The sequence below is a fragment of the Hemiscyllium ocellatum genome, chromosome 10 (assembly GCF_020745735.1).
Source record: "Hemiscyllium ocellatum isolate sHemOce1 chromosome 10, sHemOce1.pat.X.cur, whole genome shotgun sequence".
Classification (NCBI taxonomy): domain Eukaryota; kingdom Metazoa; phylum Chordata; class Chondrichthyes; order Orectolobiformes; family Hemiscylliidae; genus Hemiscyllium; species Hemiscyllium ocellatum.
Window position 1 is genome coordinate 107923936 of NC_083410.1, and position 27027 is coordinate 107950962.

The 27027-nt window shown below is 40.9% G+C and overlaps 1 protein-coding gene across 1 annotated transcript in view; it reads right to left on the reverse strand.

Annotated features, from left to right (window-relative positions):
• Positions 1-21109, reverse strand: part of LOC132819597 (protein sel-1 homolog 1-like) — a 40599-nt gene extending 19490 nt beyond the window's left edge. Inside the window, exons 1-9 of the mRNA XM_060831169.1 lie at positions 20920-21109; positions 19895-20000; positions 9931-10093; positions 8505-8558; positions 5827-5886; positions 5643-5724; positions 4265-4419; positions 3539-3595; positions 1979-2047 (exon numbers count right to left, since the gene is read on the reverse strand). Coding sequence (XP_060687152.1) covers positions 1979-2047; positions 3539-3595; positions 4265-4419; positions 5643-5724; positions 5827-5886; positions 8505-8558; positions 9931-10093; positions 19895-20000; positions 20920-21109 — 936 coding nt within the window. The remainder of the gene's footprint in view (positions 1-1978; positions 2048-3538; positions 3596-4264; positions 4420-5642; positions 5725-5826; positions 5887-8504; positions 8559-9930; positions 10094-19894; positions 20001-20919) is intronic.
• Between the last annotated feature and the right edge of the window lie 5918 nt (positions 21110-27027).

A 27027-nucleotide genomic window follows, 5' to 3' on the forward strand; every position in this document is an offset into this window, starting at 1 on the left:
TGTTCAATCCCTCTATCAGGAACTGAACCATGTCCCACACTCCGAATGAGAGAAGTTGGGCAGTAGTGGTTGTGAATGCTGGGTGGCAATGGCCCCACCTCCATGTGGGTTCATCCCAGTGGCACTTAAACCCCATGGTGGGCATCAGAGCTGCAAGGTCGACCATGAGCCTTCTGGACCAGAATCTAATTCTGGCAAAGGCAGAAAAACAGCAAAATTCAGGTAGGCCACCAGTCAAGTCTGATTAAATGCTCCTTCTGCCTCCAATACACTAGAAGATTCTGCTCAAAGCGTCCTCTGAAACCTTCAGTAATTAAATAAGTTTTTTTCTAAATGGATGGGCACCTTTGTCTATGATTTATAGGAGTTGCTTGAAGCAAAATAATCTGTTTGTTTTATCTATTGCTAAAACTGAAGTAAGTTTAAAGACACATCGTCAATACTCCTTACTGGCACGGTGGCACAATGGGGGTGGCACGGTGGCACAGTGGTTAGCACTGTTGCCTCACAGCGCCAGAGACCCGGGTTCAATTCCTGCCTCAGGTGACTGACTGTGTGGAGTTTGCACATTCTCCCTGCGTCTGCGTGGGTTTCCTCCGGGTGCTCCGGTTTCCTCTCACAGTCCAAAAATGTGCAGGTTAGGTGAATTGACCAAGTTAAATTGCCCATAGTGTTAGGTGAAGGGGTAAATGTAGGGGAATGGGTCTGGCTGGGTTGCACTTCGGCGGGTCGGTGTGGACTTGTTGGGCCGAAGGGCCTGTTTCCACACTGTAAGTAATCTAATCTTTAAATCATTGCTTACTGCCCTCTATAGGGAGTCTGTAATATTGCATGGAAATCATGAATAATTTCAAACGTAAAAAGCACACAGCACTAGGTTACAGTCCAACAGGTTTAATTGGAAGCACTAGCTTTCGGAGCGCTGCTCCTTCATCAGGTGGTTGTGGAGTATAAGACACAGAATTTATAGCAAAAGTTTACATTGAAAAATACCTTGATTGTTTGTTCAGTCTCTCATCTGTTAGAATGACCATGATAGTTTCACTTGTTTCATATGTAAATCGCAAAACTTTTTTAAAAAGTTACATTCTCAAGTGAACTTTAACAATTGTAGTCAGCCCAGACAATGTGCTGGGTATTAGCACCCCTCTGTGCTGCTGTCTGTGCCATAATGTTTGGACTGATTCTAATCTAAAAAGTGAATTAACAGAATCTTACATGGATTCATGCAGTTTTTGAGCCAAGTACAATGTAAGTGTGTAAGTACAAATTCACCCCACAAATTTGTATGTATATGTGTGTAGGAGTGTGTGTGTGTGTGTGTGTGCGTGTGCGTGTGTGTGTGTGTGTGTGTAGTGCAATGGGGGTCACCTGTAGTGTGACATGAACCCAAGGTCCTGATTGAGGCCCTCCCTATGGGTACTGAACTTAGCTATCAGCCTCTGCTCAGCCACTTTTCGCTGCTGCCAGTCCCGAAGTCCGCCTTGGAGGATGGTCACCCGAAGGTCCGAAGTTGAAGGCACAGATTAATTTATAATTTCAGTTACATCACACTATAAGCTTTTGCTATAAATTCTGTGTCTTACGATCTTATACTCCACAACCACCTGAAGGAGCAGCGCTCCGAAAGCTAGTGCTTCCAAATAAACCTGTTGGACTATAACCTGGTGTTGTGTGATTTTTAACTTAGTACACCCCAGTCCAACACCGGCATCTCCAAATCATCAATAATTTCAACCAAAATTATGTTATCTGACTTGACCTATAACACCACAGAGATCACCACAAATACCTTTACAGGCTCAATGTAAAATATATTTACATCATACTCTGTTTTATAAACAAAAAAGCAAAAAGCCAATCACATAAATATGCTCTGCAACCTAAATTGTAATGTTTACATGAACAATTAGGACGAAAAGTTTGTTAATGCAAAAGGCCAAATAATGACCAATTTTCATAGCTCTACTCTTATTACCTTTCCTAAAAAGCCCAAGGCATTGGTACTGCCACCATGAGCCGCCTTTGATAAGTAGTAGACAGCCTTCTAAACAAAGAGAGAAAATAGTTTATTCAGTTTATTTCAAACAATCTGTTGAATTTACAATGAAGCCTCTATTTATGTTATATTATAAATGAATCTTAAAGTTGTGATAGCATATTTACAAAAAGTCTTTTCACCCTGCACTTTTCTTCTTCCTCTGTTAAAGACACATCTGTTTATAAATCTGCATATGCAAATTGTCTTTCAGTTGCTCAGCCAGCCATTTTTCATGCTTTGTGCCTTGACAGGTTCATAACCAAACACAATCTCAAACTTAATGCACATCCACGTGTTGACTCTCCAGTGCTCTCTCTCCCAGACAGTGACCAGGAGCAAGCTCCCTTGCTGACTTTTCCCTGACCCCTCACAGTTCCCTAATGCCACTACAATTAACTCAGTACAGAATGGAAATGTTCTAGTCTGAGTGGTTCAGTTAAACTTTGAAAGGTCTGATTTTAATCCCTCCACCACTGGTTGCCATGCCTTAAGGTTTGGAATTCCTCCAGAAACCTACTATACCTTCCACTGCTTTTTACTCTTTTAAGATGTACTGCAAAATGTCTGGTTTTAAAACATAAGACCAAACTGTGATTACCTGCATTAATGTCTTCTTATGTGGGCTTAGTGTCAAATTCAATCTGATCATTATCCTGTGTAGCTCTTTGATATTGTAAAGATTCCATCGAAGAGTTTACATCATGGACTCAGGGGAATTTAGGAGAAACCTATTTACCCAGAGTGGTTAAAGCGTGGAACTTCCACAGGGACTAGCTCTGAGGTATGTAGCATTTAAGAGGAAAGCGAATTCGGGAGAAAGGAATGGAAGCATTGGTGATATAGTCAGATGAAGAGGGTGGAAAAAGGCTCAAGTGAAGGGAGGGGTCTCATTGAAACATATGAAATCTTGATGGGACTGGACAGGAATGATGCAGGAAGAATGTTCCCTATGTTACGGAAGTCCAGAACGAGGAATTGCAGTCTAAGAATAAAGAGTAAGCCATTCAGGACTTGAGGAGGAATTTCTTCTCTCAGTGAATTATGACCCTGTGGAAATCTCTCCCATGGGAAGCTATTGGGGCCAGTCCATTAGATTTATTCAAGAGGGAGCTGGATGTGACCCTTGTGGCTAAAGAGATCAAGGAGCATGGGGAGAGAGAGCGGGAGTGGATACCACAATTGCATGAGCATACATGATCATATTGAATGGTGGTACAGGCTCAAAGGGCTGAATGGCCTACTCCTGCAACTACTTTCTATGTTTCTATAAACAACAGCATGGGCCAGTTAAGCTGAATGGCTTGTTTCTATGCCATAAATGCTCCAATGAGAAATTGTGGACATTATTTTAGCACTATTTTGCAGTTTATGCCAATCCAGAACCTAGCTTTTTAAAAAATTCATTAATTACAGAATTCTTACACACACTTGCTTTATTTTTGGATTGCTTCCCAGCTATGCATAGATTTAAAAAAGTCCATCCTCTGATGCACCTACCTCGAAGTCTTGTTCTATTCCTCTGCCTCCAGTGAGGTGAAGCTGACCAAGACCAACCTGGGAGGGAATGCATTGTGAATCAATTTCAGAATGCCAAAAAGGCAAACTCTTTCTTTTCTCAAAAAAGTAACAAACGGTAAGTAATCTAACCGATGCAGTACTTGTTTTTTTTAAAAAAGACAATATGAAAGATTGATATATTTTGCAATTGAAAGAAACCTGCCACAATATAAACTGCTCAAAATATGCAGCTACTCTTATTGAAGTAAATTTATATTTTGGCCAAACAACTAAAAACTACAATTTACCACAAAGTTCAAAGATCTTTTATGGAGTTTTAATTTACGCATCATTCATGTTGCTTAAATTTGAACTAAGTGGGGTAGTTAGTATTAATATCTAGAGTTTCTTTTAAGAGGAGTGAGCTAGCTGAGTTGCTATTGCAGAGAGTTGGCATGTATACACTGGCCCCAATGGTCTTCTTTTGTGCTGTGTTCATTCAATGAAATTATTGAAGGGATTGGAGCAAATGGAAAATGAACTTCAACAAGCCAGCTTTTCCAACGTCTTTACAGACAGGTACACATACAAATTTGAGTAAAAATAAAAATCTGCAAGATTTAAAATTAACAATTCAAAATGTTTGGTGACATCTGCTTGATAATAAGCTATTGGATGTTTTTGTTAAAAGAAAATTAACAAAAGTAAGGTGGTGCAGTTTGGTACCTGTGACTGGAGATCTCCTTTCTCTGCTATAAACTGATAGTACTGATACAAATCTAAATCCATTATTTCACCATTGGAGCTCAGATTTTCAGCTCTTTCTGTCAGTCGAACCTTTTCAGTTGGAATTTCACCAAAGAGAGCAACATTATCTGCCACTGTTAGTGAGTAAAAAAAGAAATAACTTTTGCATCATCTAGTGTATCACATTATTGAAGGCATAATAGTATATTGTATGAGCTCTCATCCTCTTTGTAAACAAAGTAGATTTATTAAAAGGTATCAGAGAGCTAAAGCATTTGCAGTCCTTGTATTAACATTTAAAAGTGACAATTTGAATCATGCAAAATTTAGTTTGTATTGGCAATAACACAAGCTTAGGAAGATTGTCCATGTCAAGGAATAATTAGTAGTGAGAGTTAGGACTAAAGTTAAGGGAGCATTTGAATTAATGTTCAGCTCCTCCCCTGATGTTTCAAAGCATTAATGAAAACAACAAACAAATATGGCTTTGATCATCCTGTTGCTCATATCCTAATTTATAAAAATGTCCTGTTCACCCATTGTACTTGTGTTTGCAGGCCTACACGGGCTCCCAGTAGGAACATGCTTTGAATTTAAAATTGTTGTCCTTTATTTTCATGTGCCTCCTTTGTTTTGACTCTCCTATTCTATGTAATTTTCTCCAATTATATTCTGGGCTAGGTTTGTCATTCCTTGTGAATTAATTTTCTTCATATATGTACTTTGCAATTAAGAGAGTTGACTTTTAAGGACTCTGTGTTCTGTGTACAATGTTGTGACTCTTCACGGTAGTTAGTGTGTTATGCGTCTGCAAACTACATATACAGAAACCAGCTTTTTTTTTGCTGTAACTGCATCAGAATTGTAATGTTTCATACTGTTATAATTGTTTATTCATTCATTCATAAACTGGCTCTTGGAGGTAACCAATCCCTAATCTGCAATTATGAGACTCTGAACACTCCCATTTTATTTCTTCATCTCTCTTTGATTTAGAGACATGAGTGGATTACATCCCTATCTGTTACCAATCGGTTCAGGTTAACATGTCGTCACAATGAATTCATTCTAGTTGCAAAAGTTTAGGAACACCAAAAAGCAAATTCCCACATTACTGAGTCATGTACGTTCTGAAAGTTAGTTCAATGCAGTAACGTTTGGATAGCTTCCGCCTCTTTAAGAACAGCCAACATTTTTCGTAAAACAAAAACAAAAGTTGCTGGAAAAGCTGAGTGCAGATACTGCCAGACCTGCTGAGCTTTTCCAGTCATTTTTGTTTCTCTATCTGATGTACAGCATCAGTGGCTCTTATGATTTTTATTTAACAATTTTCCTGTGGAAGTTCAAAGATGATTACCATATTTCGCTGCAGTTCTGTAATGAATGAGAGCTGCTTCACAATGCTGAGGTAGATTAATGCCATTAAGGTACCTGTAGCCCTGTTGAAAGAGAAGTAATTGCATTTAGTGGTTTCAAAATTATTGGCTATTATGATTCAATGCAACCAAACATTATTTAAATTGTACAAATTTAGCACCTACCAAAATCATATGTGCCACCAAGTTTCCACCCAATGCAGCAAATGTATAATACACCAGAGCCTGAAAAATATTTATAGCAAGATTTCTGCTCAGTACATATGTTTATAAAATCTAGCATCAATTCCAGCAAAGTAATGCCATTGCACTTAATATGACATAGTGAGATTCGTAATGAATAGGTTATGGAGACAGCTATTTCGAACTGAGATGAAGAAAAATTTCTTCACTCAGTGGGTTTTTAGATTAGATTACTTACAGTGTGCAAACAGGTCCTTCGGCCCAACAAGTCCACACCGACCCGCCAAAGCGCAACCCACCCAGACCCCTACATTTGCCCCTTACCTAACACTACGGGCAATTTAGCATGGCCAATTCACCTGACCTGCACATCTTTGGACTGTGGGAGGAAACCGGAGCACCCGGAGGAAACCTACGCAGACACGGGGAGAACGTGCAAACTCCACACAGTCAGTCGCCTGAGGCGGGAATTGAACCCGGATCTCTGGCGCTGTGAGGCATTGTGGTTTGGAAAAGGATGAAAATAGAGATATAGTTGAGAATATTGAATATTTTGGAATTGAAATCCTTGGCCAGGGAGGATTTTGTGGATGGCTAGTTCATGTGACCACTCAGGTGTGGGTTAAACTGAAACATGCTTGTATTTGTAAAGTGCATTGCAAACACTGGAATCATAGAATGTGCAGTGGAAGGAGCTGGTGGATGTGAGAGAAAGAGGAGGAAGAATAGGATCATGGAGGAAGTCTGGAGATCAGAAAGTCTCAGGAGATAATCAGTAATAAGGGGACACAAATCTGAAGGCAGTGAGTTGTGCTGGGTGTTGAGCACGAGGGATAAATACCAGAGTTAGGAGAAGGGGGAATATGAGCCAGAGGTACTGAAGGGAAAGTTGGAATGGCCAAGCAGATTAATGTAGACTAAAGTGGAGATGGGAAAAAACAAGTGTTGGAGAGCATAAAGAGCGGAAGAAAATGGATTTGGAAATGACAAGGACAAAGATTAGATTTCAGATCAAGCACCCAGGTTTCGAGTACTGATCCAGATCTAGAATGGCCACATTTGGGTATGGAGTATAGACAATAATAGCCAGTGTCTGTAGCTGAGGAAAAGCACAGGTGTCAGACAGCTAAAGAGCTGTTGAGGTATTTTGGGACAACAGAGCCAGAGACACTAGAAGGGAATGAAAACAATGAAAGAGACGTTGGATTCCGCTTGGAGCGGCTGTGTTCTGGTGGGACAGAATTTCTAACCATCCCTTTGATTCTGTCAACATTCTAAACAACTTTGGTTCGGGGCCATTATCTCAGCATCAAAAATTACCTCAGAGTTCCCTTCTCAAAGATGGGATCCAACAGTGGCAGCAGGAATACTTCAGCAACACAAAACATCAAAAGAATCTAAAGGGGCACCAGAACCACTAACAAGGCCCTGGTATGTCTCCACATGCTATAATCTGCATCTAACTTTCTATCATCTGTGACAACTTGTCTTTATCCCATAGTGTCCCAATTTAAATACCCCCCCAAATTTTCTTTTTATCCTTTCTGAGTTGACACCATTTCTCTTCTATTTAGATACCATTCAATTACTAGAAGCTTCCTTTGCTCTCAAGACATTCTGGTTCCCCAAGACTGTTTTTCAGATTTTAAACAGGCCCAATCTGCCCTCTCTAAAAGATCAACTCATAAGCTCAGGGAGTTCTTCCTAAGGTCCTGGCCAATATTTATCAACCAACCATATCAATCAATATCCAAACTAGATTATCTGGTCATTTACATATTACTGTTTGTAGAAGTTGTCATGTGCAAACTTGCCTGTTCCATCTCCTATATTAAAACACTGAATACACTTCAAGTATACTTAATTCTCTGTGAAGCACTTTGAAATATCCTGTAAAGAAGTGATGGAAATGTTTCTTTTCTTGCTCCCAGTACTGAGTCCTGAGCTGTATGTTAATGGCAGAGTTTGCTGGCACTGAAACTATGGGGGCAACTGCACCTTTGTGCTCTCTCAGAAACACACATGTACGTCGTTCCAGACCCTCGACTTGGTCCCAATAGCCCCGCCATTCCGCACCAGTCCCCTCCCCTTCTCCCCAGCTGTGCTTGAATTGCCACATCTCTATCCTCAGCCCTCCCCTTTACCACCTACTGCCCCAACACCACCCCCCTACCCCTGTTCCAATGCCACACACCCCACCCCCTCCCAATCCACAAGTCTCCAGCGAACTCCTGTCAAGTATACATGCAATGACCCTGAGGCCAAATTTACTTGTTATAGAATCATTGGCTGTGAGGATGCCTCTTCCAATAATCTCAACCTTTGATCGATAACCTTTTTTTTAAATGTAAATCATACATGTTACTCGTGGCTTTTCCTACCAAAGCAGATATTGTTGCTTCTAACCTCCCACTAGAAATAGAAAGTAGAGGGACCCAACAAAGGCTGATATGGCTGGAATGTTGGATCTTGATGATTATTAGGAGCAATATCTGAATGAAGTGAAATATTCTCAATTCATCTGTCATGCTCAATATTTGCTCTTAATACATTGAATGATGTCTTGCAACATCATGTCACTGTCAATGACCCCCATCAGCAGATTTAGTATTTTCTCTGATCTAATTATTCATAAAAATACACCAGCTACATCTTCTTACCTTAGGTTGGTTAAATCCCACACCAATACCAGTGGCATGCATGAATCCTAATGCCTAACAAAAGCCCAAAAAGAAAACACTTGTTTAAAATTATTTACAGAATTTCGGTACACTATTTCAACTTAAGCATTCACAAACAGTTTGATTTCCAATGTGTTGCTAAATTATGTGTTTAACCCTTTGAAAATAATGTTTTTCATAATAGATAATAAGAAGTAGATATGACACATCTCAAATGTTAATTAGAAACATTAAAACATTGAAATAATTCCCCACAGTATTATATCATTTTCTGAGAAAAATGTATGTTTTGAACAATCTGCCACATTACAGTGTGGTGCTGCACAACATGGGCTTGGGGTTAGGACCTCCACACAATGAGTGTCTACACTTAGAGTGGGACAACTGTCACAAAGGTCCATTGAGAAAAAGTCTTTCAGGCAAAGTGCACCCAAGCTATGAAAAGCCCATCGGGATGATAAATGTTAAGTGTAATTGTGAATGTACTGATTAATGTACAGTATGGGAAGAAAGTTATTTGGCTTGCAGCTTATGCATTGTCAACTTGGATGGTCACATATCAAACCTCACAAATATAATGGGGTATGTTTTTGGAAAACAAAATCTGCACTTCTCTAATTCTGACTTCTTGAATATCGCTGATTTTAGTTGTTCCATCATTTGGTGGCTGTGCCTTCAGCTGCTTGGGGCCCAGCCTCAGGAATTCCCTCCATGTGGCTCTCCACCTCTCTCTTCTCCTTTAAGATGTTGCTTAAAACAAAGTCTTTAATCCGGCCATGTGCCCCATTATCTCCTTAAGTGGTTAATTCTACATTTTGTTTCATAATGAAACATTTTGTTTCATAAAGTATCTTGGGACATTTTACTAAGTTAACGCATTAAATAAACACACATTGTTTTTGTTAAACAAAGGTGAACCTTTCCCTCTTTGGGAGAAAGGATAAAATAAATTTCAAAGGCAATTCAACATTTGCTTACTCTTCTTGAATACCATCTGGTAGTCGGTTTCAGGACATCACTTCTCAACCATCGTTTTTCTTGGCTAGGAATACTGTACACATATTGATGCTTGTGGGATGAATAATTTTTCAAATGAGGTGGGAACATAACACAAGCCCAAGTTAAATACTGAAAAAGTTACACATGGGCTGGATAATATTAAATTGCAACCTTATACTGTTGGGAATATTCTTAACCTTGTGTTTTAAACTAGATCTTTTTAATGCAGCAACATCTGCTTTCCAATTCAAAATAATTTTCATGAGCAACATTTGACAAAACCATTCCCCAGATCTTAAGAAATGGTACACCCTTCAAATAGTAGTTCTGTTTAGCAGGTCAGCACAAATGAGCAACTATGTTTTATCATTTTTTTCCATGCTAATTCCATTTTGAAGGAGCTCACAGTTTGGGCCTTATGAGAGCCATTTTCTGCCAGGGCTTCAAAGAGATCTTTAGCTGCCGTGACGTTCTGGGGCAGTTGGTCACCAAATAATAAGGCAAAGGCTATTCGCTCCATGGCTTTCCTACTTCCGAAATCAGCTGCTTTCACCAGTAGTTTATAACCTCTACTTAAAAACGAGAAATATAAAGTGTTAGAAGCAGAAAAATTCAAATGTCTCCTGATATTATTGTATATAAGCCTCTGCTATATGAACACTATTGGAGGCTACATGTTGAAGAAATAAGAATGTCTGTGGACTGACCATCAGTAGAACTGACATCACCATGGAGAAGACTGTCTTGAGAAGAAATTTAACTGTTTAACAACTTGGCTAGTAACATAAGCCTTAAATGATATAGAACCAATTGACAGCATATGGCACCACATTTGTGAAATTGCTCTTTTCTTGGATAATAAATAATGTAAGGGAACTCAACTGTTCAGACCTTCTGTTCAGAGACCAGTCACTCCTGTACCTTCGCAGCTCCTTCCAATCCTCTGCAACAAATGCAGCAGAGACTGCTATTCCTAAGTGCGGCTTTTGAGCCACATCAGATAATGCTTAACACAAAGCTTACATCGTGATGCAAACCATTGTTTCATGAGATACAAAGCTGTCAATGATCAATGAATTGCAATACACATGAGGAGTCAAGACCAAATGTTGTCTTCTGCTGAAGCAGGGTGATTGAAAGGAGGATAATTGGACCAGGTTGCACAGTTATACTAGTACCCATTTTAAGCTGTCCTTATTTTTCCGACATAGTTCTGTGATCGCTTTTGTTAATCATTAGCTGGCAGAAAGATGACAAATTAGAAACAGAGAAATCGGGTTGGTTGGAATACTACAGTTTTGATGCAGTGCAGATGATCAGCTACAAGACATAAACTGATGAGGTGCTGTAAAATGACAGAATAGTATATCAAGGTTATTTAGGCAGTCTCCTTTATAGATGTTGTCATAGGAATTTGTATTGGGGAAAAGCTGAAAAAAAAGGTGTGACAGAAACATGGCAGAAGGAGAAGTAAGTTTAGGCAGTATGCAGATGCAGATATAAGATTTTTTTTAAGGACTCATTTCAGGTTTGTGCCAAAGTAAGGTCCCAGACTGACACGGCACAGGTACACTTTCTCAAATCTGGCCACTGCGAAAGCTGGTAATGTCTGAAAACTGTGTCAAGATTAGAGTGGTGCTGGAAAAGCACAGCAGGTCAGGCAGCATCCGAGGAGCAGGAAAATTGATGTTTCAGGCAGGAACCCTTCATCAGGAATGGCTCCTGACCTCGCTGCTTGACCTGCTGTGTTTTTCTAGCATCACTCTAATCTCGACTCTGATCTCCAGATCTGCAATCTTCACTTTGCCATTGTCTGAAAACTGGACATTCTTTAATTGCTCCTTTCTCATTTTAAACTGGTATGCTAATGAACTAGGGGGCGCATGGAAGAGCTATTAAATCCATTGTTTGTGAGCTGACTTAATATCAGTGACAACATGAACATTAACCTAAAGTGCTTCGCAATTGTAACAGTTAGTTTTCTGCTGTATTCCCTATTCACCAGATTAAATGTTCTAATTTTTTTCGGAAAATCCCAGACGGTTCCAAAATCCACTTCAATCCAAATTCAGGTTTGAGAGAATGTACTTGTACAGTTGTGTAAATAAGATTGGGCCTTAATTTCAGATTTTACAATATTAAAACCTCCAAATTGAGTACAGAATTCCAATATTTCTTAATTGACATATTACATCTACCTAGCTAATATTTAATATTTCCTAAATCCACAGAAGGTTAATGAATGTAACATGTTTTGTCAGTCTGTGATTTATCTGTCCTTATCAATAATATGTGAGAAAAAAAGACACTTAACATTAATAGAATAATTGGAAATGTCTGCGGGAATTTAGTTCCTTGAGTGAAGTGGTGACTGGTGTCCCAAATAACTTATGATGAAGGATATAGAAAATATGCTACCACCACAAAATTACTCAAGATCAAGAATTCTTGTTGAGGAGATTTAGAAGTTCATTTAGAAAACTATTCTGAAAAACAACACAGAAATGATCTGCATGTGTAACTGATAATGTACACGTTAATCAATACATGTTTATAAATGTTACTTTTTATTACAAAATATTGAAACATGTTAAAATAAAAAATAAAACTTACACAAGAGGAAAGGATATTGTTATTTGTTTTATAACCTGGCAATGCTTTCAGATTTAATTCAAAAACTCTGAATTAATTTTTAAAAAATCATTCACAAAAGGCATGACAAAGATGCAATTTTTACTTTCAGACCCAGTGAGGTACGATTTTAGTGAGATTACAGATTCTAATACCAATTCCCTTTTTCGGAGGTCCAGAATTGAGCTCATATTGACTGCAGAGGTTTTAAGCTGTGCTCATTGAGGCATTAGAATTTCAATAACACTGACAGTTCTCTCATGCCAGTGGCCAGAGTTTGCCTGAGATGTGCCCTGATTGCCATAGTAACATGGCTGGTGATTGTGCATTCGCCAGCAACACTCTCAATAGCTCATTCCAAACCTGCAAACTCCACCATCTCGAATTGTAAGGTCAGCAAATGTGTGGAAACACTATCACCTGCAAGTTACCCTCCAAGCCGTGTTCACCAACTTAACAGCAAGTTAACAGCATGGGGCAGCATGGTGGCTCAGTGGTTAGCAATGCTGCTTCACAGCACCAGGGACTTGGGTTCGATTCCAGTCTGTGTGGAGTTTGCATGTTCTCCCTGTGTCTGCATGGGTTTCCTCCCGGTGCTCCGGTTGTCTCCCACAATCCAAAGATGTGCAATTCAGGTGAATTCAAGATTAAAATCGTGCTGGAAAAGCATAGCAGGTCAGGCAGCATCTCAGGAGTAGGTAAATCGACGTTTCGGGCAGGAGCCCTTCATCAGGAATGAGGCTGAGAGCGTCCAGTGTGAAGAGCTAAATGGGAGGGAGGTGGGGCTGGGGAGAAGGTAGCCTGGAGTGCAATAGGTGAATGGAGGTGGGGATAAAGGTGATAGGGTGGAGCGGATGGGTGGGAAAGAGGATTAGCAGGTAGGACAGGTCATGAGGATGGTGCTGAGCTGGAAGGTTGGAACTGAGGTAAGGTGGGGGGAGGGGAAATGAGGAAACTGGTGAAGTCCACATTGATGCTGTGGGGTTGGAGGGTTCCGAGGCAGAAGATGAGGCGTTCTTCCTCCATGTGTCAGGTAGTGAGGGAGTGGTGATGAAGGAAGCCCAGGACCTGCATGTCCTCGGCAGAGTGGGTGGGGGAGTTGAAATATTGGGCCACGGGTGGTGGGATTGATTGGTGCGGGTGTCCTGGAGATGTTCCCTAAAGCGGTCTGCGAGAAGGCGTCCAGTCTCCCCACTCTGATGTCTGCAGTCCTCACTTTCACCTAATTCAGGTGAATTGGCCATCCTAAGTTGTCCGTAGTGTCCGGTGCATTAGTTAGGGACAAATATAGGGGAATGGGTCTGGGTAGGTTACTCTTTGGAGGGTCAGTGTGGACTTGTTGGGTCAAAGGACCTGTTTCCATACTGTAGGGAATCTAACCTAACTTTAATAAAGCACAAAAGGTCTCCCTACAACACATGGACTGCAGTGGTTCAAGAAGGGGCTTAAAAACTAGAATTTCTACCTCTTTGTGTTGCTGCACATGCAGAAGCTTATCAATAGAGATGCAACACAGATGAAAAAATTACAACATTGACAGAGTGGAACTAAGTCCTTAAATTTCAGAAAGCCTGACAAGGACATTTTTGTAAAACATTCTCACAGTTGAATGCGTAACCTTTGCAGTGTTAAGTCATTTTTACTTATTTGATGTGCTATGAATGTAATTTTAGGTGCATGTAATAGAACCTGCATGGAAACAAAATAAGAAGACATCGAAGAAAATTGTACAAGCAAATTCATTGGTTAATTTTAAACTAATTGCTGGTTTGGAAATGGTAGTTTCAAAGAAACGTTTGTCATTTTTCAGACATATATTTCCAAAAGCAGCATGGAAGTGGAAACAAAATTGAAAAGAAACATTAGTGCCATAATGAAGAAACAATGTTCAAGCACATAGTTGTATTAAAGGAAACTGGCCTACATTTGAGCTAACAAACAATGACATAGCAACTTCAAGACTGGCTGTTTTAAGGTTAGTGATCAAAAAGCTTGACTGTGCACATAGTAATTTTATTTTGGATTAGTGGTGCTGGAAGAGCACAGCAGTTCAGGCAGCATCCAAGGAGCAGCAAAAGCCCTTCATCAGGAATAAAGGCAGAGAGCCTGAAGCGTGGAGAGATAAGCTAGAGGAGGGTGGGGTGGGGAGAAAGTAGCATAGAGTACAATGGGTGAGTGGGGGAGGGGATGAAGGCGATAGGTCAGGGAGGAGAGGGTGGAGTGGATAGGTGGTAAAGGAGCTAGGCAGGTCGGATAAGTCCAGACAAGTCATGGGGTCGGTGCTGAGCTGGAAGTTTGGAACTAGGGTGAGGTGGGGGAAGGGGAAATGAGGAAACTGTTGAAGTCCACATTGATACCCTGGGGTTGAAGTGTTCCGAGGCGGAAGATGAGGCGTTCTTCCTCCAGGCGTCCAAATCATCCGCCGACATTTCTGCCACCTCAAAAAGTCCCCACCACCAGGGATATATTTCCCTCCCCATCCCTTTCTGCCTCCCGCAAAGACCGTTCCCTCCGTGACTACCTGGTCAGGTCCACACCCCCCTACAACCCAACCTCCCATTCTGGCACCTTCCCCTGCCACCACAGGAACTACAAATCCTGCACCCACACCTCCTCCCTCACCTCCATCCAAGGCCCTAAAGGAGCCTTCCACATCCATCAAAGTTTTACCTGTACATCAACTAATATCATTTATTTCATCCGTTGCTCCCGATGCAGTCTCCTCTACATTGGGGAGACTGGACGCCTCCTAGCAGAGCGCTTTAGGGAACACCTCCAGGACACACGCACCAATCAACCACACCGCCCCGTGGCCCAACATTTCAACTCCCCCTCCCATTCTGCCAAGGACATGGAGGTCCTGGGCCTCCTTCACTGCCGCTCCCTCACCACCAGACGCCTGGAGGAAGAATGCCTCATCTTCCGCCTTGGAACACTTCAACCCCAGGGCATCAATGTGGACTTCAACAGTTTCCTCATTTCCCCTTCCCCCACCTCACCCTAGTTCCAAACTTCCAGCTCAGCACTGTCCCCATGACTTGTCCGACCTGCCTATCTTATTTTCTACCTATCCACTCCACCCTCCTCCCTGACCTATCACTTTCATCCCCTCCCCCACTCACCTATTGTACTCCATGCTACTCTCTCCCCAGCCCCAACTCCTCTAGTTATCTCTCCAGACTTCAGGCTCTCTGCCTTTATTCCTGATGAAGGGCTTTTGCCTGAAATGTTGATTTTGCTGCTCCTCGGATGCTGCCGGAACTGCTGTGCTTTTCCAGCACCACTAATCCAAAATCTGGTTTCCAGCATCTGCAGTCATTGTTTTTACCCAGTAATTTTAGCAAACCAAGTATTATTCTACATTTTAAAGTTGTATGACAGACAGATTCTTCAGAGCTTTTGTGTTGTTCAGCAAGCAGGATAAAGGAATATAAAGGGAAAAATTGGTATCATCACTTAGTAGTGAAGTATTCACTTTGTGTTGATCTGGTGCTTAGTGTGGATAATGTTTCTGTAAAATGGGTGATCCACATGACTAATTATTGGATATCAGAATAAAAATCAGCAGAAAGTTAAAAGGTTACAAAAAGTTCATGGCTGTCATTACAGAGAAATGCTCGGTAAAGTGGCATTGTCGAAGAGGGGAAATGTAATGGGTTATTTAGAAACATAACATTTAAAGTTCAGGGGTTATTTACTGGAAGCGATTCCAGAGGATTGGGCCAGAGAGTTCAAGGCTGTAAATTGGATGCCAAACCAGACAATTAGTGTGTGGCATTTTGAGTGCCAGGGTCTCACTAGAGATGTATGATACATTTGTTCAATGCCCCAAACTAATTAAGTGACGAATGAGATTGTCAGCTTCCATCGTGAATCTGCACGGTTGCAGTTAAGCGTATGACTGAGCTTGAAAGGCAAATGGAATGTTACAGATGCAATGGGGTGAAACACAAGAGAAAGTCTGGCCTGTCTTATAAAGTTTCAAAGATATAGTTATGAATACCATGTGCTCTCATGAGCCAGGAGACCAACAGATGTGTTGTTTCCCTTACTGAGTTTCTGCTAACCTTAGGAAGCAATCTGAAAATGTGCTTTCCTGACTTGCCTTTTGGTTGGATTTCTTAACCTCAGACTCATACAGGTACAGAGCTATACTGCAGGGAAACAGACCCTTCAGTCTAACTTGTCCATGTTGTGTGCAGTTTTGGTCGCCATACTATAGGAAGGATGTGGAAGCTTTAGAACGAGTGCAGAGGAGGTTTACCAGGATGTTGCCTGGAATGGTAGGAAAATCTTATGAGGAAAGGCTGAGGCACTTGGGGCTGTTCTCATTGGAGAAGAGAAGGTTTAGGGGAGATCTGATAGAAGTGTATAAGATGATTAGGGGTTTAGATAAGGTAGATACTAAGAACCTTTTACCGCTAATGGAGTCAGGTGTTACTAGGGGACATAGCTTTAAATTAAGGGGTGGTAGGTATAGGACAGATGTTAGGGGTAGATTCTTCACACAGCGGGTTGTGAGTTCATGGAATGCCCTGCCCGTATCAGTGGTGAACTCTCCTTCTTTATGGTCATTTAAGCGGGCATTGGATAGGCATTTGGAAGTTATTGGGCTAGTATAGGTTAGGTAGGATTCGGTCGGCGCAACATCGAGGGCCGAAGGGCCTGTACTGCGCTGTATCCTTCTATGTTGTCTATGTTGAACAGATGTACTAAATTAATCGAGTCCCATTTGCTAGCAATTGGCCCATATCCCTTTCCCTATTTCATGTACCCACCCAGATGCCTTTTAAATGTTATAATTGAATGCCTCTACCACCTTTTCTGGAAGCTTAGTCTGGCACCACTTTCTGCATGTAAAAGTTGCCCCTCACGTCCCATTTAAACCTTTCCCCTCTCAGTTTAAATCTACACCCTCTAGTTTGGATTCCCCAACCTTGGGAAAAAGACCTTGGCTAATCGCCACATCCATGCCCCTCATGATTTTATAAATGTTAGTATCAGCAAAGTGTACCTTCTCTAGATTGCCTCCACTGCTAGCATATCTATTATAAAAACGGGATCAATACTGTTCACAGTATTCCAGCTGTGGTCCGACCAGTGTCTCGCATAGTTTTAGCAAAATCACCTGTACATTTGAACTCCATTCCCTTTGAACTTACCAATGTTGCCACTCTTGGGGTTGGGGGGAGGGTGTTTCAAAATGTTAATAGCTTCTATGCAGATTTCCCTAAAATAAAATCTAAAAATGTGCTGTTTGTGGTAGATTGGTCATGGTAAATTGTTCATAGTGTCACAGGGATGTGTCGGTTAGGGTGGATTGGCCATGGTAAATTGCCCATAGTGTCCCAGGGATGTGTAGGTTAGGGTGGATTGGCCATGGTAAATTGCATATACTGTCTCAGGGATGTATAAGTTAGGGTGGATTGGCCATGGTAAATTGTCCACAGGGTCCCTGGGATGTGTAGGTTAGGGCAGATTGGCCATGGTAAATTGCCCACGGTGTCCCAGGGATGTGCAGGTTATGGTAGATTAGCCATGGTAACTTGCCTATAGTGTCCCAGGGATGTGTAGGTTAGGGTGGATTGGCCATGATAAATTGTCCATAGTGTCCCAGGGGTGTGTAGGTTAGGGTAGATTGGCCATCGTAAATTGTCCACAGTGTCTCAGGGATGTGTAGGTTAGGGTGGATTGGCCATGGTAAATTGTCCACAGGGTTCCTGGGATGTGTAGGTTAGGGCAGATTGGCCATGGTAAATTGCCCACGGTGTCCCAGGGATGTGCAGGTTATGGTAGATTAGCCATGGTAACTTGCCTATAGTGTCCCACGGATGTGTAGGTTAGGGTGGATTGGCCATGATAAATTGTCCATAGTGTCCCAGGGGTGTGTAGGTTAGGGTAGATTGGCCATGGTAAATTGTCCATAGTGTTTCTGAGATGTGTATGTTAGGGTGGATTGGTCATGATAAATTGTCCATAGTGTCCCAATGACGTGCAGGTTATGGTGGATTGCCCATTGTGTCCCAAGGGTGTGCAAGCGAGGTGGATTAGCCATAGGAAATGCAGGGTTACAGGGATAGGTTAGGGGTGGGGTCGGACTCAATGGGCTGAATGGTCTACTTCCTCTCTACTGTAGGGATTCCAAGAGTTATTCCTGGCCACTTAGCTAATTTGCAGTTACCATGATAGTGATAACACTTTAAGAAGGTATTGGATAATACAATATTATTATTCTTTCCAACATGTGTTTGAAGGCAGCTATACGCATACCAAGTGAAATTATTTATAGTAATTTGAAATAAAAAGCATAAGGGTCCACATAATTTAATGTTAACTGTGAGGTTTATTCAAAGAAGTCAGAAGAATGGATTCCATGCACAGCTACATTTACAGAAATAAACTGAGATTGCTTTTTGGAGATCATGCTTCCCACTCCCTCCTGTCCCAAGCCATTCAGTCCTGGTGTTTCTCAGGCATACGTGGAGGTCTAGATCAGCAGCTAAAATGCTCCTTAATACAGTACTATCACTGGCTATCCACTCCCAGAGCGTACTGTTGGTTTCCAATTGGCTGGCAGCTCATTGAGATAGGACTCCCTCCTGGACAGCGGTGGAAGACCTGCCTCATGATTTAAAGGCCTTTCATTGAAAGATTAAAGTAGAGCCAGTAGGCCAGGTTGAGGGAGTGGGATTAACCCTCAACTCTGCTGATATTCATCTCCTGTTCATTCAGATTACATCAATTAGTTAAATTTAGGGTTTTATTATCCACTTTTGACATGAAAGAGGGTTTATCACCAATATCTGGGACTAGTAATGCAATCCGCATATTGGTACTGTTTGGACAATACTTGCAGTTGGGTAGGCTTCAGCGTAAAATGTTATCTGCATAGTTTCCTCAGGATCTGGATGTGTTTCGTTTGATACAGACAATTGGATGCCTAGTGTATAATATGAGAACACTTTCCAAAGGCAGGCGCCAGGTATAAAGCACAGAAAATATGGCGAGGGTCAATGGCGCACCAAGTAAGGGTACTCAGACCAGGCAAGCAGTATACTGTTTAGGGATGCTTGAGCTTTTTATCAGTTCATTGTAAACTGACAGCCTGCCTGAAAATGGTTAAAAATCACACAATGCCAGGTTATAGTCCAATAGGTTTAATTGGAATCACTCACTTTTGGAGCACTGCTCCTTTATCAACCACCTGATGAAGGAGCAGCGCTCCAAAAGCTAGTGCTTCCAATTAAACCTATTGGACCATAACCTGGCATTGTATGATTTTTAACTTTGTACACCCCAATCCAACACCGGCATCTCCAAATCATGCCTGAAAATGGGCTGTGTATGGTTGGAGTGCTGCTCTGTATCACAGTCAAAAAGATGGTTTTGTACCATGACTCTTAGTAAACCCAGTGTGCTAATTACCCCAAATCAGGCCATTTACTGGCTTCAGTGCCCAGTTTTGAACAAGAGCTGACAGCTTAAGATTGTTGTAGACAAAGTCAGTTCACAGATTTTGAGAAAAATGTTGAAAAGGGATCATACTAAAACCTGGAAAATCTTAGTCAGTTTATGGGGTAAAGAAGATAAGGACTCTTCTTTGTTCTCATGTCATACCTCACATGGGAATAGTGAATGATTATAAGCTTCATAACTTATAAAAAATGTACAATGTTATTATCTGCTTTACTTGAGCTCAAAAGTCAAGCACTACTTGTATTTCATTTATTCATACTCACTCCTTCCTCAGTTTCTTATCTCTAGACCGTTTCAGGATTTTGGTACCATTCTGATACAATTCTTCCATTTTCTGTTCTAGCCTGCTTCTCTCTGTGTCTTGCTGATCTGTTATGTCCAAGATGTCACAGATGTTTAACATTGAAAATGCTCAAGCAACTACTTTCATACTTTGTGCGCATTGAGCAACGATGTGATGTGCAGTTTTAGCAATAATTCTTTGTCTTTCGAAAGTGCTCCTATGATTTTTTTAACGTAGAACTCCAACGAATATTTAAAGTAATTGTTTCAGCATACTTGACCTTATATTGAACTCTTCTGTACTGTGTTTTCATTGATAATGAGACAACATCATTGTAAGTGGCAGGACACAATAGATTGAGATTTGCAGGTTATAAAATCAGAAAATGCTGAAAATACTCAGCAGGTCTGGCAGCATCTATTGAGAGGGAAAGATACAATGTTTCAGATCTTTAATCGTTTAGAATAAGAATCAAAGGTTACTGATTTAAGGGAGTTGGCAAAATCCCTAAACATGACAGGAGAAAAACCTTTTTAAGTGCATTGACTGACTAGAATGTAAAATGAGCTGCCCAAGAATACAGTGAAAGCAAATACAATCGGGACTTTCAGTAGGGGATTGCATATCACCTGAAAGAAAGGAAAGGAAAATAACCAGAAGGGGAAAGGACAGGACTTGAACTACCTGAGTTGCTCTCGGGAGCCAGCACAGACATGTCAGGCCTGAATAGGCTCCTGCTGTTCAGTAGCCATTCTATCCTAGAATGTGAGTCCTGGAGCACTTGTTAATCAAAAGCTAGTAAAATTAGTAAAGCATTGAGTGTCATTTATTCTTTGTTTTAGCAGTCCCCAAAAATGACATTACAGATGCTGAAAGAGATAGGGTTCTGAGAAACACGTAAAAGGTTGAAATGTTAGCTCATCTTGATTGTTTAGATACCAAAATATAAAGCTACCTTGGCTTCTGAGACTCTTCCTGCCCTTCTTTCTTGTACAGTTTTCTCACCTTGTGAATTCCATTTAGAATCATTATTTGTCTCTTGCGATTTTTTGTCATTATCCTCATTTTCTTTTACACTGGATGAAGACTGCCCATTCTGATCTGTTGCTGACCTGATGGTTTCTTCTGACTCACTGGAAACATGATTTATTTTTAATATCTCCTCCAGTTGCATTTCAGCATTTTCATCTTCCATGTCCTGAAACACAGGATTATTTGGGATTGATTCTAACATTGGTAAGACTGACTTTGAACACATTTTTTTTGTATGATTTCTCCTCTATTTTCCCCTCACCCCATCTCTAAGAGTTGGTAGAATGTAGTTCTACAGATACAGCAATCTGTCAGTGCCTAGGCCCCAGTGTTCACTTCAACTTTAAGTGTATGACTTCAATCAAATTACAGTTACAGATCGAGTTGAAAGCTGATCTAAAAGGGCCTGTCAGTTTTGACTAGTTGCAAGATCACTCTGGGTACGAGTGTATCTTCATAACTTTAACAGAATTTATAAAGTTTATTATAATAATTTCAAAAGAGTGATACTTAAAGTTTGTGCGAAGATTTGTAGCTCGGGTGCTCGTTGTTGTGGTTCTGTTCGCCGAGCTGGGAATTTGTGTTGCAGATGTTTCGTCCCCTGATAAGGTGACATCCTCAGTGCTTGGGAGCCTCCTGCGTTGTGCTTCTGTGATCTTTCCTCCAGCATTTGTAGTGGTTTGAATCTGCCGCTTCTGGTTGTCAGTTCCAGCTGTCCGCTGCAGTGGTCAGTATATTGGGTCCAGGTCGATGTGCTTATTGATTGGATCAGTGGATGAGTACCACTATTATATTATATATTGTCCTACTATTATACAACAATATAACCAGAGAACAGCCAGGGAATTCCTAGAGGCATGGCACTCATCCACAGATTCAATCAATGAACACATCAACCTGGACCCAATATACCGACCACTGCAGCGGACAGCTGGAACTGACAACTGGAAGCGGCAGATTCAAACCACTACAATTGCTGGAGGAAAGATCACAGAAGCGCTTCATACGAGGCTCCCAATCACTGAGGATGTCACCTAGAAAGGGGACGAAATGTCTGCAACACAAATTCCCAGCTCGGTGAACAGAACCACAACAGCAGAGTGATACTTAATAAAGGAAATCTTTTTTGGGACACCTGCTCATGACTTCTATCTGATTGCATGCCTGTCTCTTGCTCACTGAAGTTTATTTTCCTTCATCCTATCTTTTTCTTGCTGGGTACCTGGCTGCTGAAAAGTTACAGCTTATTTAACCATGGCTAGCCCTTACCTTTATAGAATCCCTACAGAGTGGAAACAGGCCCTTCAGCCCACCAAGTCCATATTGACCCTCCAAAGAGTAACCCACTCAGACCCATTCCCCTACCCTAATACTCTACATTTAACCTGGCCAAAGCACCTAACTTACACATACTTGAACACCATGGGCAATTTAGCTTGGCCAATTCACCTGCACATCTTTGGCCTGTGGGGGGAAGCCAGAGCACCCGGAGGAAACCCACGCAGATACAGAGGAGAATGTGCAAATTCCACACAGACATTTGTCTGAGACTGGAATTGAACCTGTATCTCTGGTGCTGTGAGGCAGCAGTGCTAACCACTGAGCCACTGTCCTGCCCTAGTGGTAGGTCAGTGGCATCCTGGAGCTCTGAGTTGTTGCATGATCAGTCTCAGATTGGAAGTGTGTGATCAAGTTTTAAAGCTGATGGTTAGCTAACTGATATTACTTTCTGTGGTCTCCTGGCTGGGTTCCCTAAGATGTCAGTAACTTTGAAAGTGCAGTACCGTCTTAAGAGTATTTTCTTTGTACCCCACAGAGATTGGAGTCACATACTTTAACAAGAATCCTCAATAGCCCATATGACATGATGACCAGCAATCAAACCTTAGTATTATGCTCCTTGCATTAATAAATAGTCTCTTAGTAGTACAGAACTTCTGGGCCACTGAAACAAAACGAGATCTGTTTTCCAAGCTTTTCATCCAGTACTCATCAAGACTGAATCACAAGAATTCTGAGTCTCAAAGGGAGCTTAAAAAAAGGGTGTTAATTGGTTGGTAAGTGGACTCTGATTGGTAGAGGCATTGCCATGGAGATTGAACCAGTTAATTGCCAAGCATTTGCTTAAATTCAACCCAGGTAAGTTGACTCTGATTAGTCAAGACATTGCCATGTGGGGTGCACCAAGGAAAAGCCGTGCCTGAAGCTTTCATTGGGGTGAAAAAAAATAGAAAAGGAGTGGCACCTTCATTCTGTTTCACAGGACTGAGTCTCGTGTGTGAACACATGTAGTTTCTAACTTGTGAAAGTGAACCTCACTGCAAGCCTCACTGATAATGTTACATTGGTCATTGATGCCATTCTTAGCACAAATGTGATTGTTCAGTAAGTTTTGTCTAATCATGAATCGTGTCTAATGTTGGACCTGATATTCTGAGTTTTTCAAGCATGGGCTGCTTGTGTATCATTGTTACTCTGTCTGTCCAAATAGCCAAAAGGGCATACTATTTGATACAATCTACCAGTTATTGGATGTATAGTCAACATAGCTTCAACTGAAATTCATACTTCTTCTTTGCAGAACATCATTTGGCTCGACTGCCCTGTCCTGTTAATGGAGAATGCCACTTGTGTTGCAATGGCATAGTAATGACATGAAACAGCTAAATTCACTTATTACTGAAATTTCTGAGATACCTTATCTTTCAATGGTAAGACGAAATAGACCCGGCACTTTTTAAAGTGGCAGCTTTGAGCCCTTCATTCATCTGAACTAAATATTTGTGTATGAGATCCCAGCTCTTTAGCTTTTCCTTTTTTTAAATGATCAAAGTGCCTTGCAGAAGCAAATAAGTTTAACACTAAGCCACATGAAGAGATATAAGGCAGGTGACCAAAAGCTGGCCAAAGAGGTACGGTTAAGCCAATAAAAGGAAAGTAAGGTGGACAAGGGAGGGCACTAAGGAGGCATTTCCAGAGCTTAGGTCCTTGGCAGCTCACAGCACTAGCTGTCGAAGGTGAAACGATTAAAATCAGGGGTGCACAAGATGCCACATTTGTAAGACTGCAGTATTTTGAGAAGGTTAGGAGAAAGTGGGTACTGCAGATGCTGGAGATTAGAGTCAAGATTAGAGTAGTGTGGAAAAGCACAGCAGGTGAGGCAGCATCCAAGGAGCAGGAAAAGAGCTTTTGTCCGAAACGTTGATTTTCCTTCTCCTCGTATGCTGCTTGACCTCGTATGGTGCTTTCCCAGCACCACTCTAATCTTGACCTTGAGAAGGTTGTAAGGCTGGATGGGATTAAAGATAAATTGACTTAAGCAACGTCTTCTTAATTTAAATGCTTTTTCCCCATTTAAAAAAAATCAATCATTTTGTCCAACCAGACCAGCCTTTACAAACCTAGATTAGCCCACTTTCTAAACCAAAGTGACCAACAAATTTGCTTTTTGTTTCGAATGCTATTACACTTGCACAACACTGAATACTATTCCTCTAACCTTTGGTTTCAGATGAGGTTTGTTCATTTTGTACAGCTGCCTTCATAGTTAGTTATAATTTTCATCACTGAAAGCCTTGCATTACAGTATCTCGTACTCCACCTTTTTTCAATAAAAACTAATTCAGTTTTGAAAGTCTTTCTTCATGTTTTTAAAGTTTAAGTCCTGAAAGTACCTTTGCTACACTTAACTAAATGTTCTTAAACATCTGAATATTCTTTTGACAATAAGACATCAAAATTGTACATATTGCTCCCATGTAACCTTACTAATGGTCTAAACAAATAAAAATGTAATCACATTTACAAAAGAAGAAATGTTTGAAGTAATGTAACAGAACAGTTAAGCATTTGCTTTGTATGGAGATGACTCACCTCCTTTTCAGCAGGACTGTTTTTCTTTTTTGTAGTGCTGCTGTCTGTGTCTATGAATAAAATCAAAATGAAAAGAAAGTTAACTTTCAAGTTCTCAATGCAAATTTACAATTAAATTAGTGGAGTTTAAAAGCGTTATAAGACCATTGAAGATAATGGATAGGAAAAGCATTCAATCCAGACTGGGTTTGAACATCAACATAAAATTTGAGAGGGCAGTATCTAACCAATAATATTACAATTACCAAAGCCAGAAGTCACATGACACCATGATTTAGTCCAAAAGGTTTATTTGAAATCACAAGCTTTAGGACCGCTGCTGTTTCATTAGTCTTCACCTGACAAAGGAGCAGCGCTCTGAAAGCTTGTGATTTCAAATAAGCCTGTTGTGTAACTTCTGACTTTATCCACCTCAATTCAACATCAGTACCTCCACATCATTAAAAACCCAAATGATAATTCTAAATGATAAAGCTAATATTTTCCACATGACAGTGCTAAAGACAAGAGACAAAATTAGAAAACTTTTACTTAATGTTAGAAATGAAAACTTCAACAATCTCCAAAATATATCTCTTCTGAACATTTCCAAAATATATCTTAGAGGATCTCAGGAAATGTATCATGTTATTCTAAATTGTGTAATTCTTCAAACTAGGCTGGATTTCCCAGCTAATCTTTTGCACATTCTCTCACCCTTAAACTATTGTCAGTAACAACAATGAACTAAGAGTTTTACAAATTGTCTGTTGTATCTTGATATTGCTATTCCGATCTGAAGTTTCGGATTTTTCAAGAGTTGTTTGTTTCGCTAGACAAAATACTTATGACAGTGTGACCAATATGGTTCAAACCTAGTTAGTTCACATATTTAACAACATCAGGGGAAAAGGTTACATGATTAAGCTTTTAATGGACTTCATGAGACAGAGAGTAAAGTAGTTAAGTTTGTTGACATTAAGCTTGGTAGAAAGGCAAATTGTGAGGAAGTCACAAAGAAACAAAGACAAATTGAGTGGACCGCAAAAACGAATGTGCACGATTACTCACTTTGGTCATTGAAAGAGCAGAATTTCTTTTTTAAGATGTTAACTTGTTAACTGTTGGTCCTCAGAGAGAATACTTAAGGCTAACATGCAAATGCAGCAAGCAATTAGGAAGACAAATAGTGTGTTGGCTTTTAAGATTAGACTTACAGTGTGGAAACAGGCCCTTCGGCCCAACAAGTCCACACCGACCCGCCGAAGCGCAACCCACCCATACCCCTACATATTACCCCTTACCTAATACTACGGGCAATTTAGCTTGGCCAGTTCACCTGACCCGCACATCTTTGTGACTGTGGGAGGAAACCGGAGCACCCGGAGGAAACCCACGCAGACACGGGGAGAACGTGCAAACTCCACACAGTCTGTCGCCTGAGTCGGGAATTGAACCCGGGTCTCAGGCTCTGTGAGGCAGCAGTGCTAACCACTGTGCCACCGTGCCGCCCACAAACTTAACTTTTGTGCTTAACTTTTTTTATGTTATCTATCATACCCTTATGAGAACCTTTAACTTAGTTGATCAGATCAATCTCCTCCATTGCCTAACTTCTATTGTCATGTTTAATTTGGTTGCCCTGTTAATCTACTGACTCATGGACATAACACCTTCAGCAATGTTTTTCTCTCTGTGATGCACCCCTATTTCAAGTAGTGAAGGTAAAGTTGGCATAGTCCCAGAGGATCAAAGGATCGTAGACTCTCATTAAAGACCATAGAGGATCACAGAGTCTCATTAAAGAGAGCCAACTGGTAGTGAGTTGCACCAGAAGTCCACCACACCTTAGGTAAGGGGCAAAGTTGACAAGGCATGACCTTCATGGTGATCTCAGCCAGAGAGGGAATTGAACCCCTGCTGTCAATGTGACTCTGTATTCAAAACCAACCATCCAACTAATTGGGCTAATTCTTCCCCTCACACCATCAGGAGTGACAATGTTGTTATTCTTGTATTAGGGTGTAGGTTTGCTCACTGAGCTGTAGGTTTGATATCCAGACGTTTCAATACCTGGCTAGGTAACATCATCAGTGGCGACCTCCAAGTGAAGTGAAGCTGTTGTCTCCTGCTTTCTATTTATATCTTTCTCCTGGATGGGGTTCCTGGGGTTTGTGGTGATGTCATTTCCTGTTCGTTTTCTGAGGGGTTGATAGATGGTATCGAGAT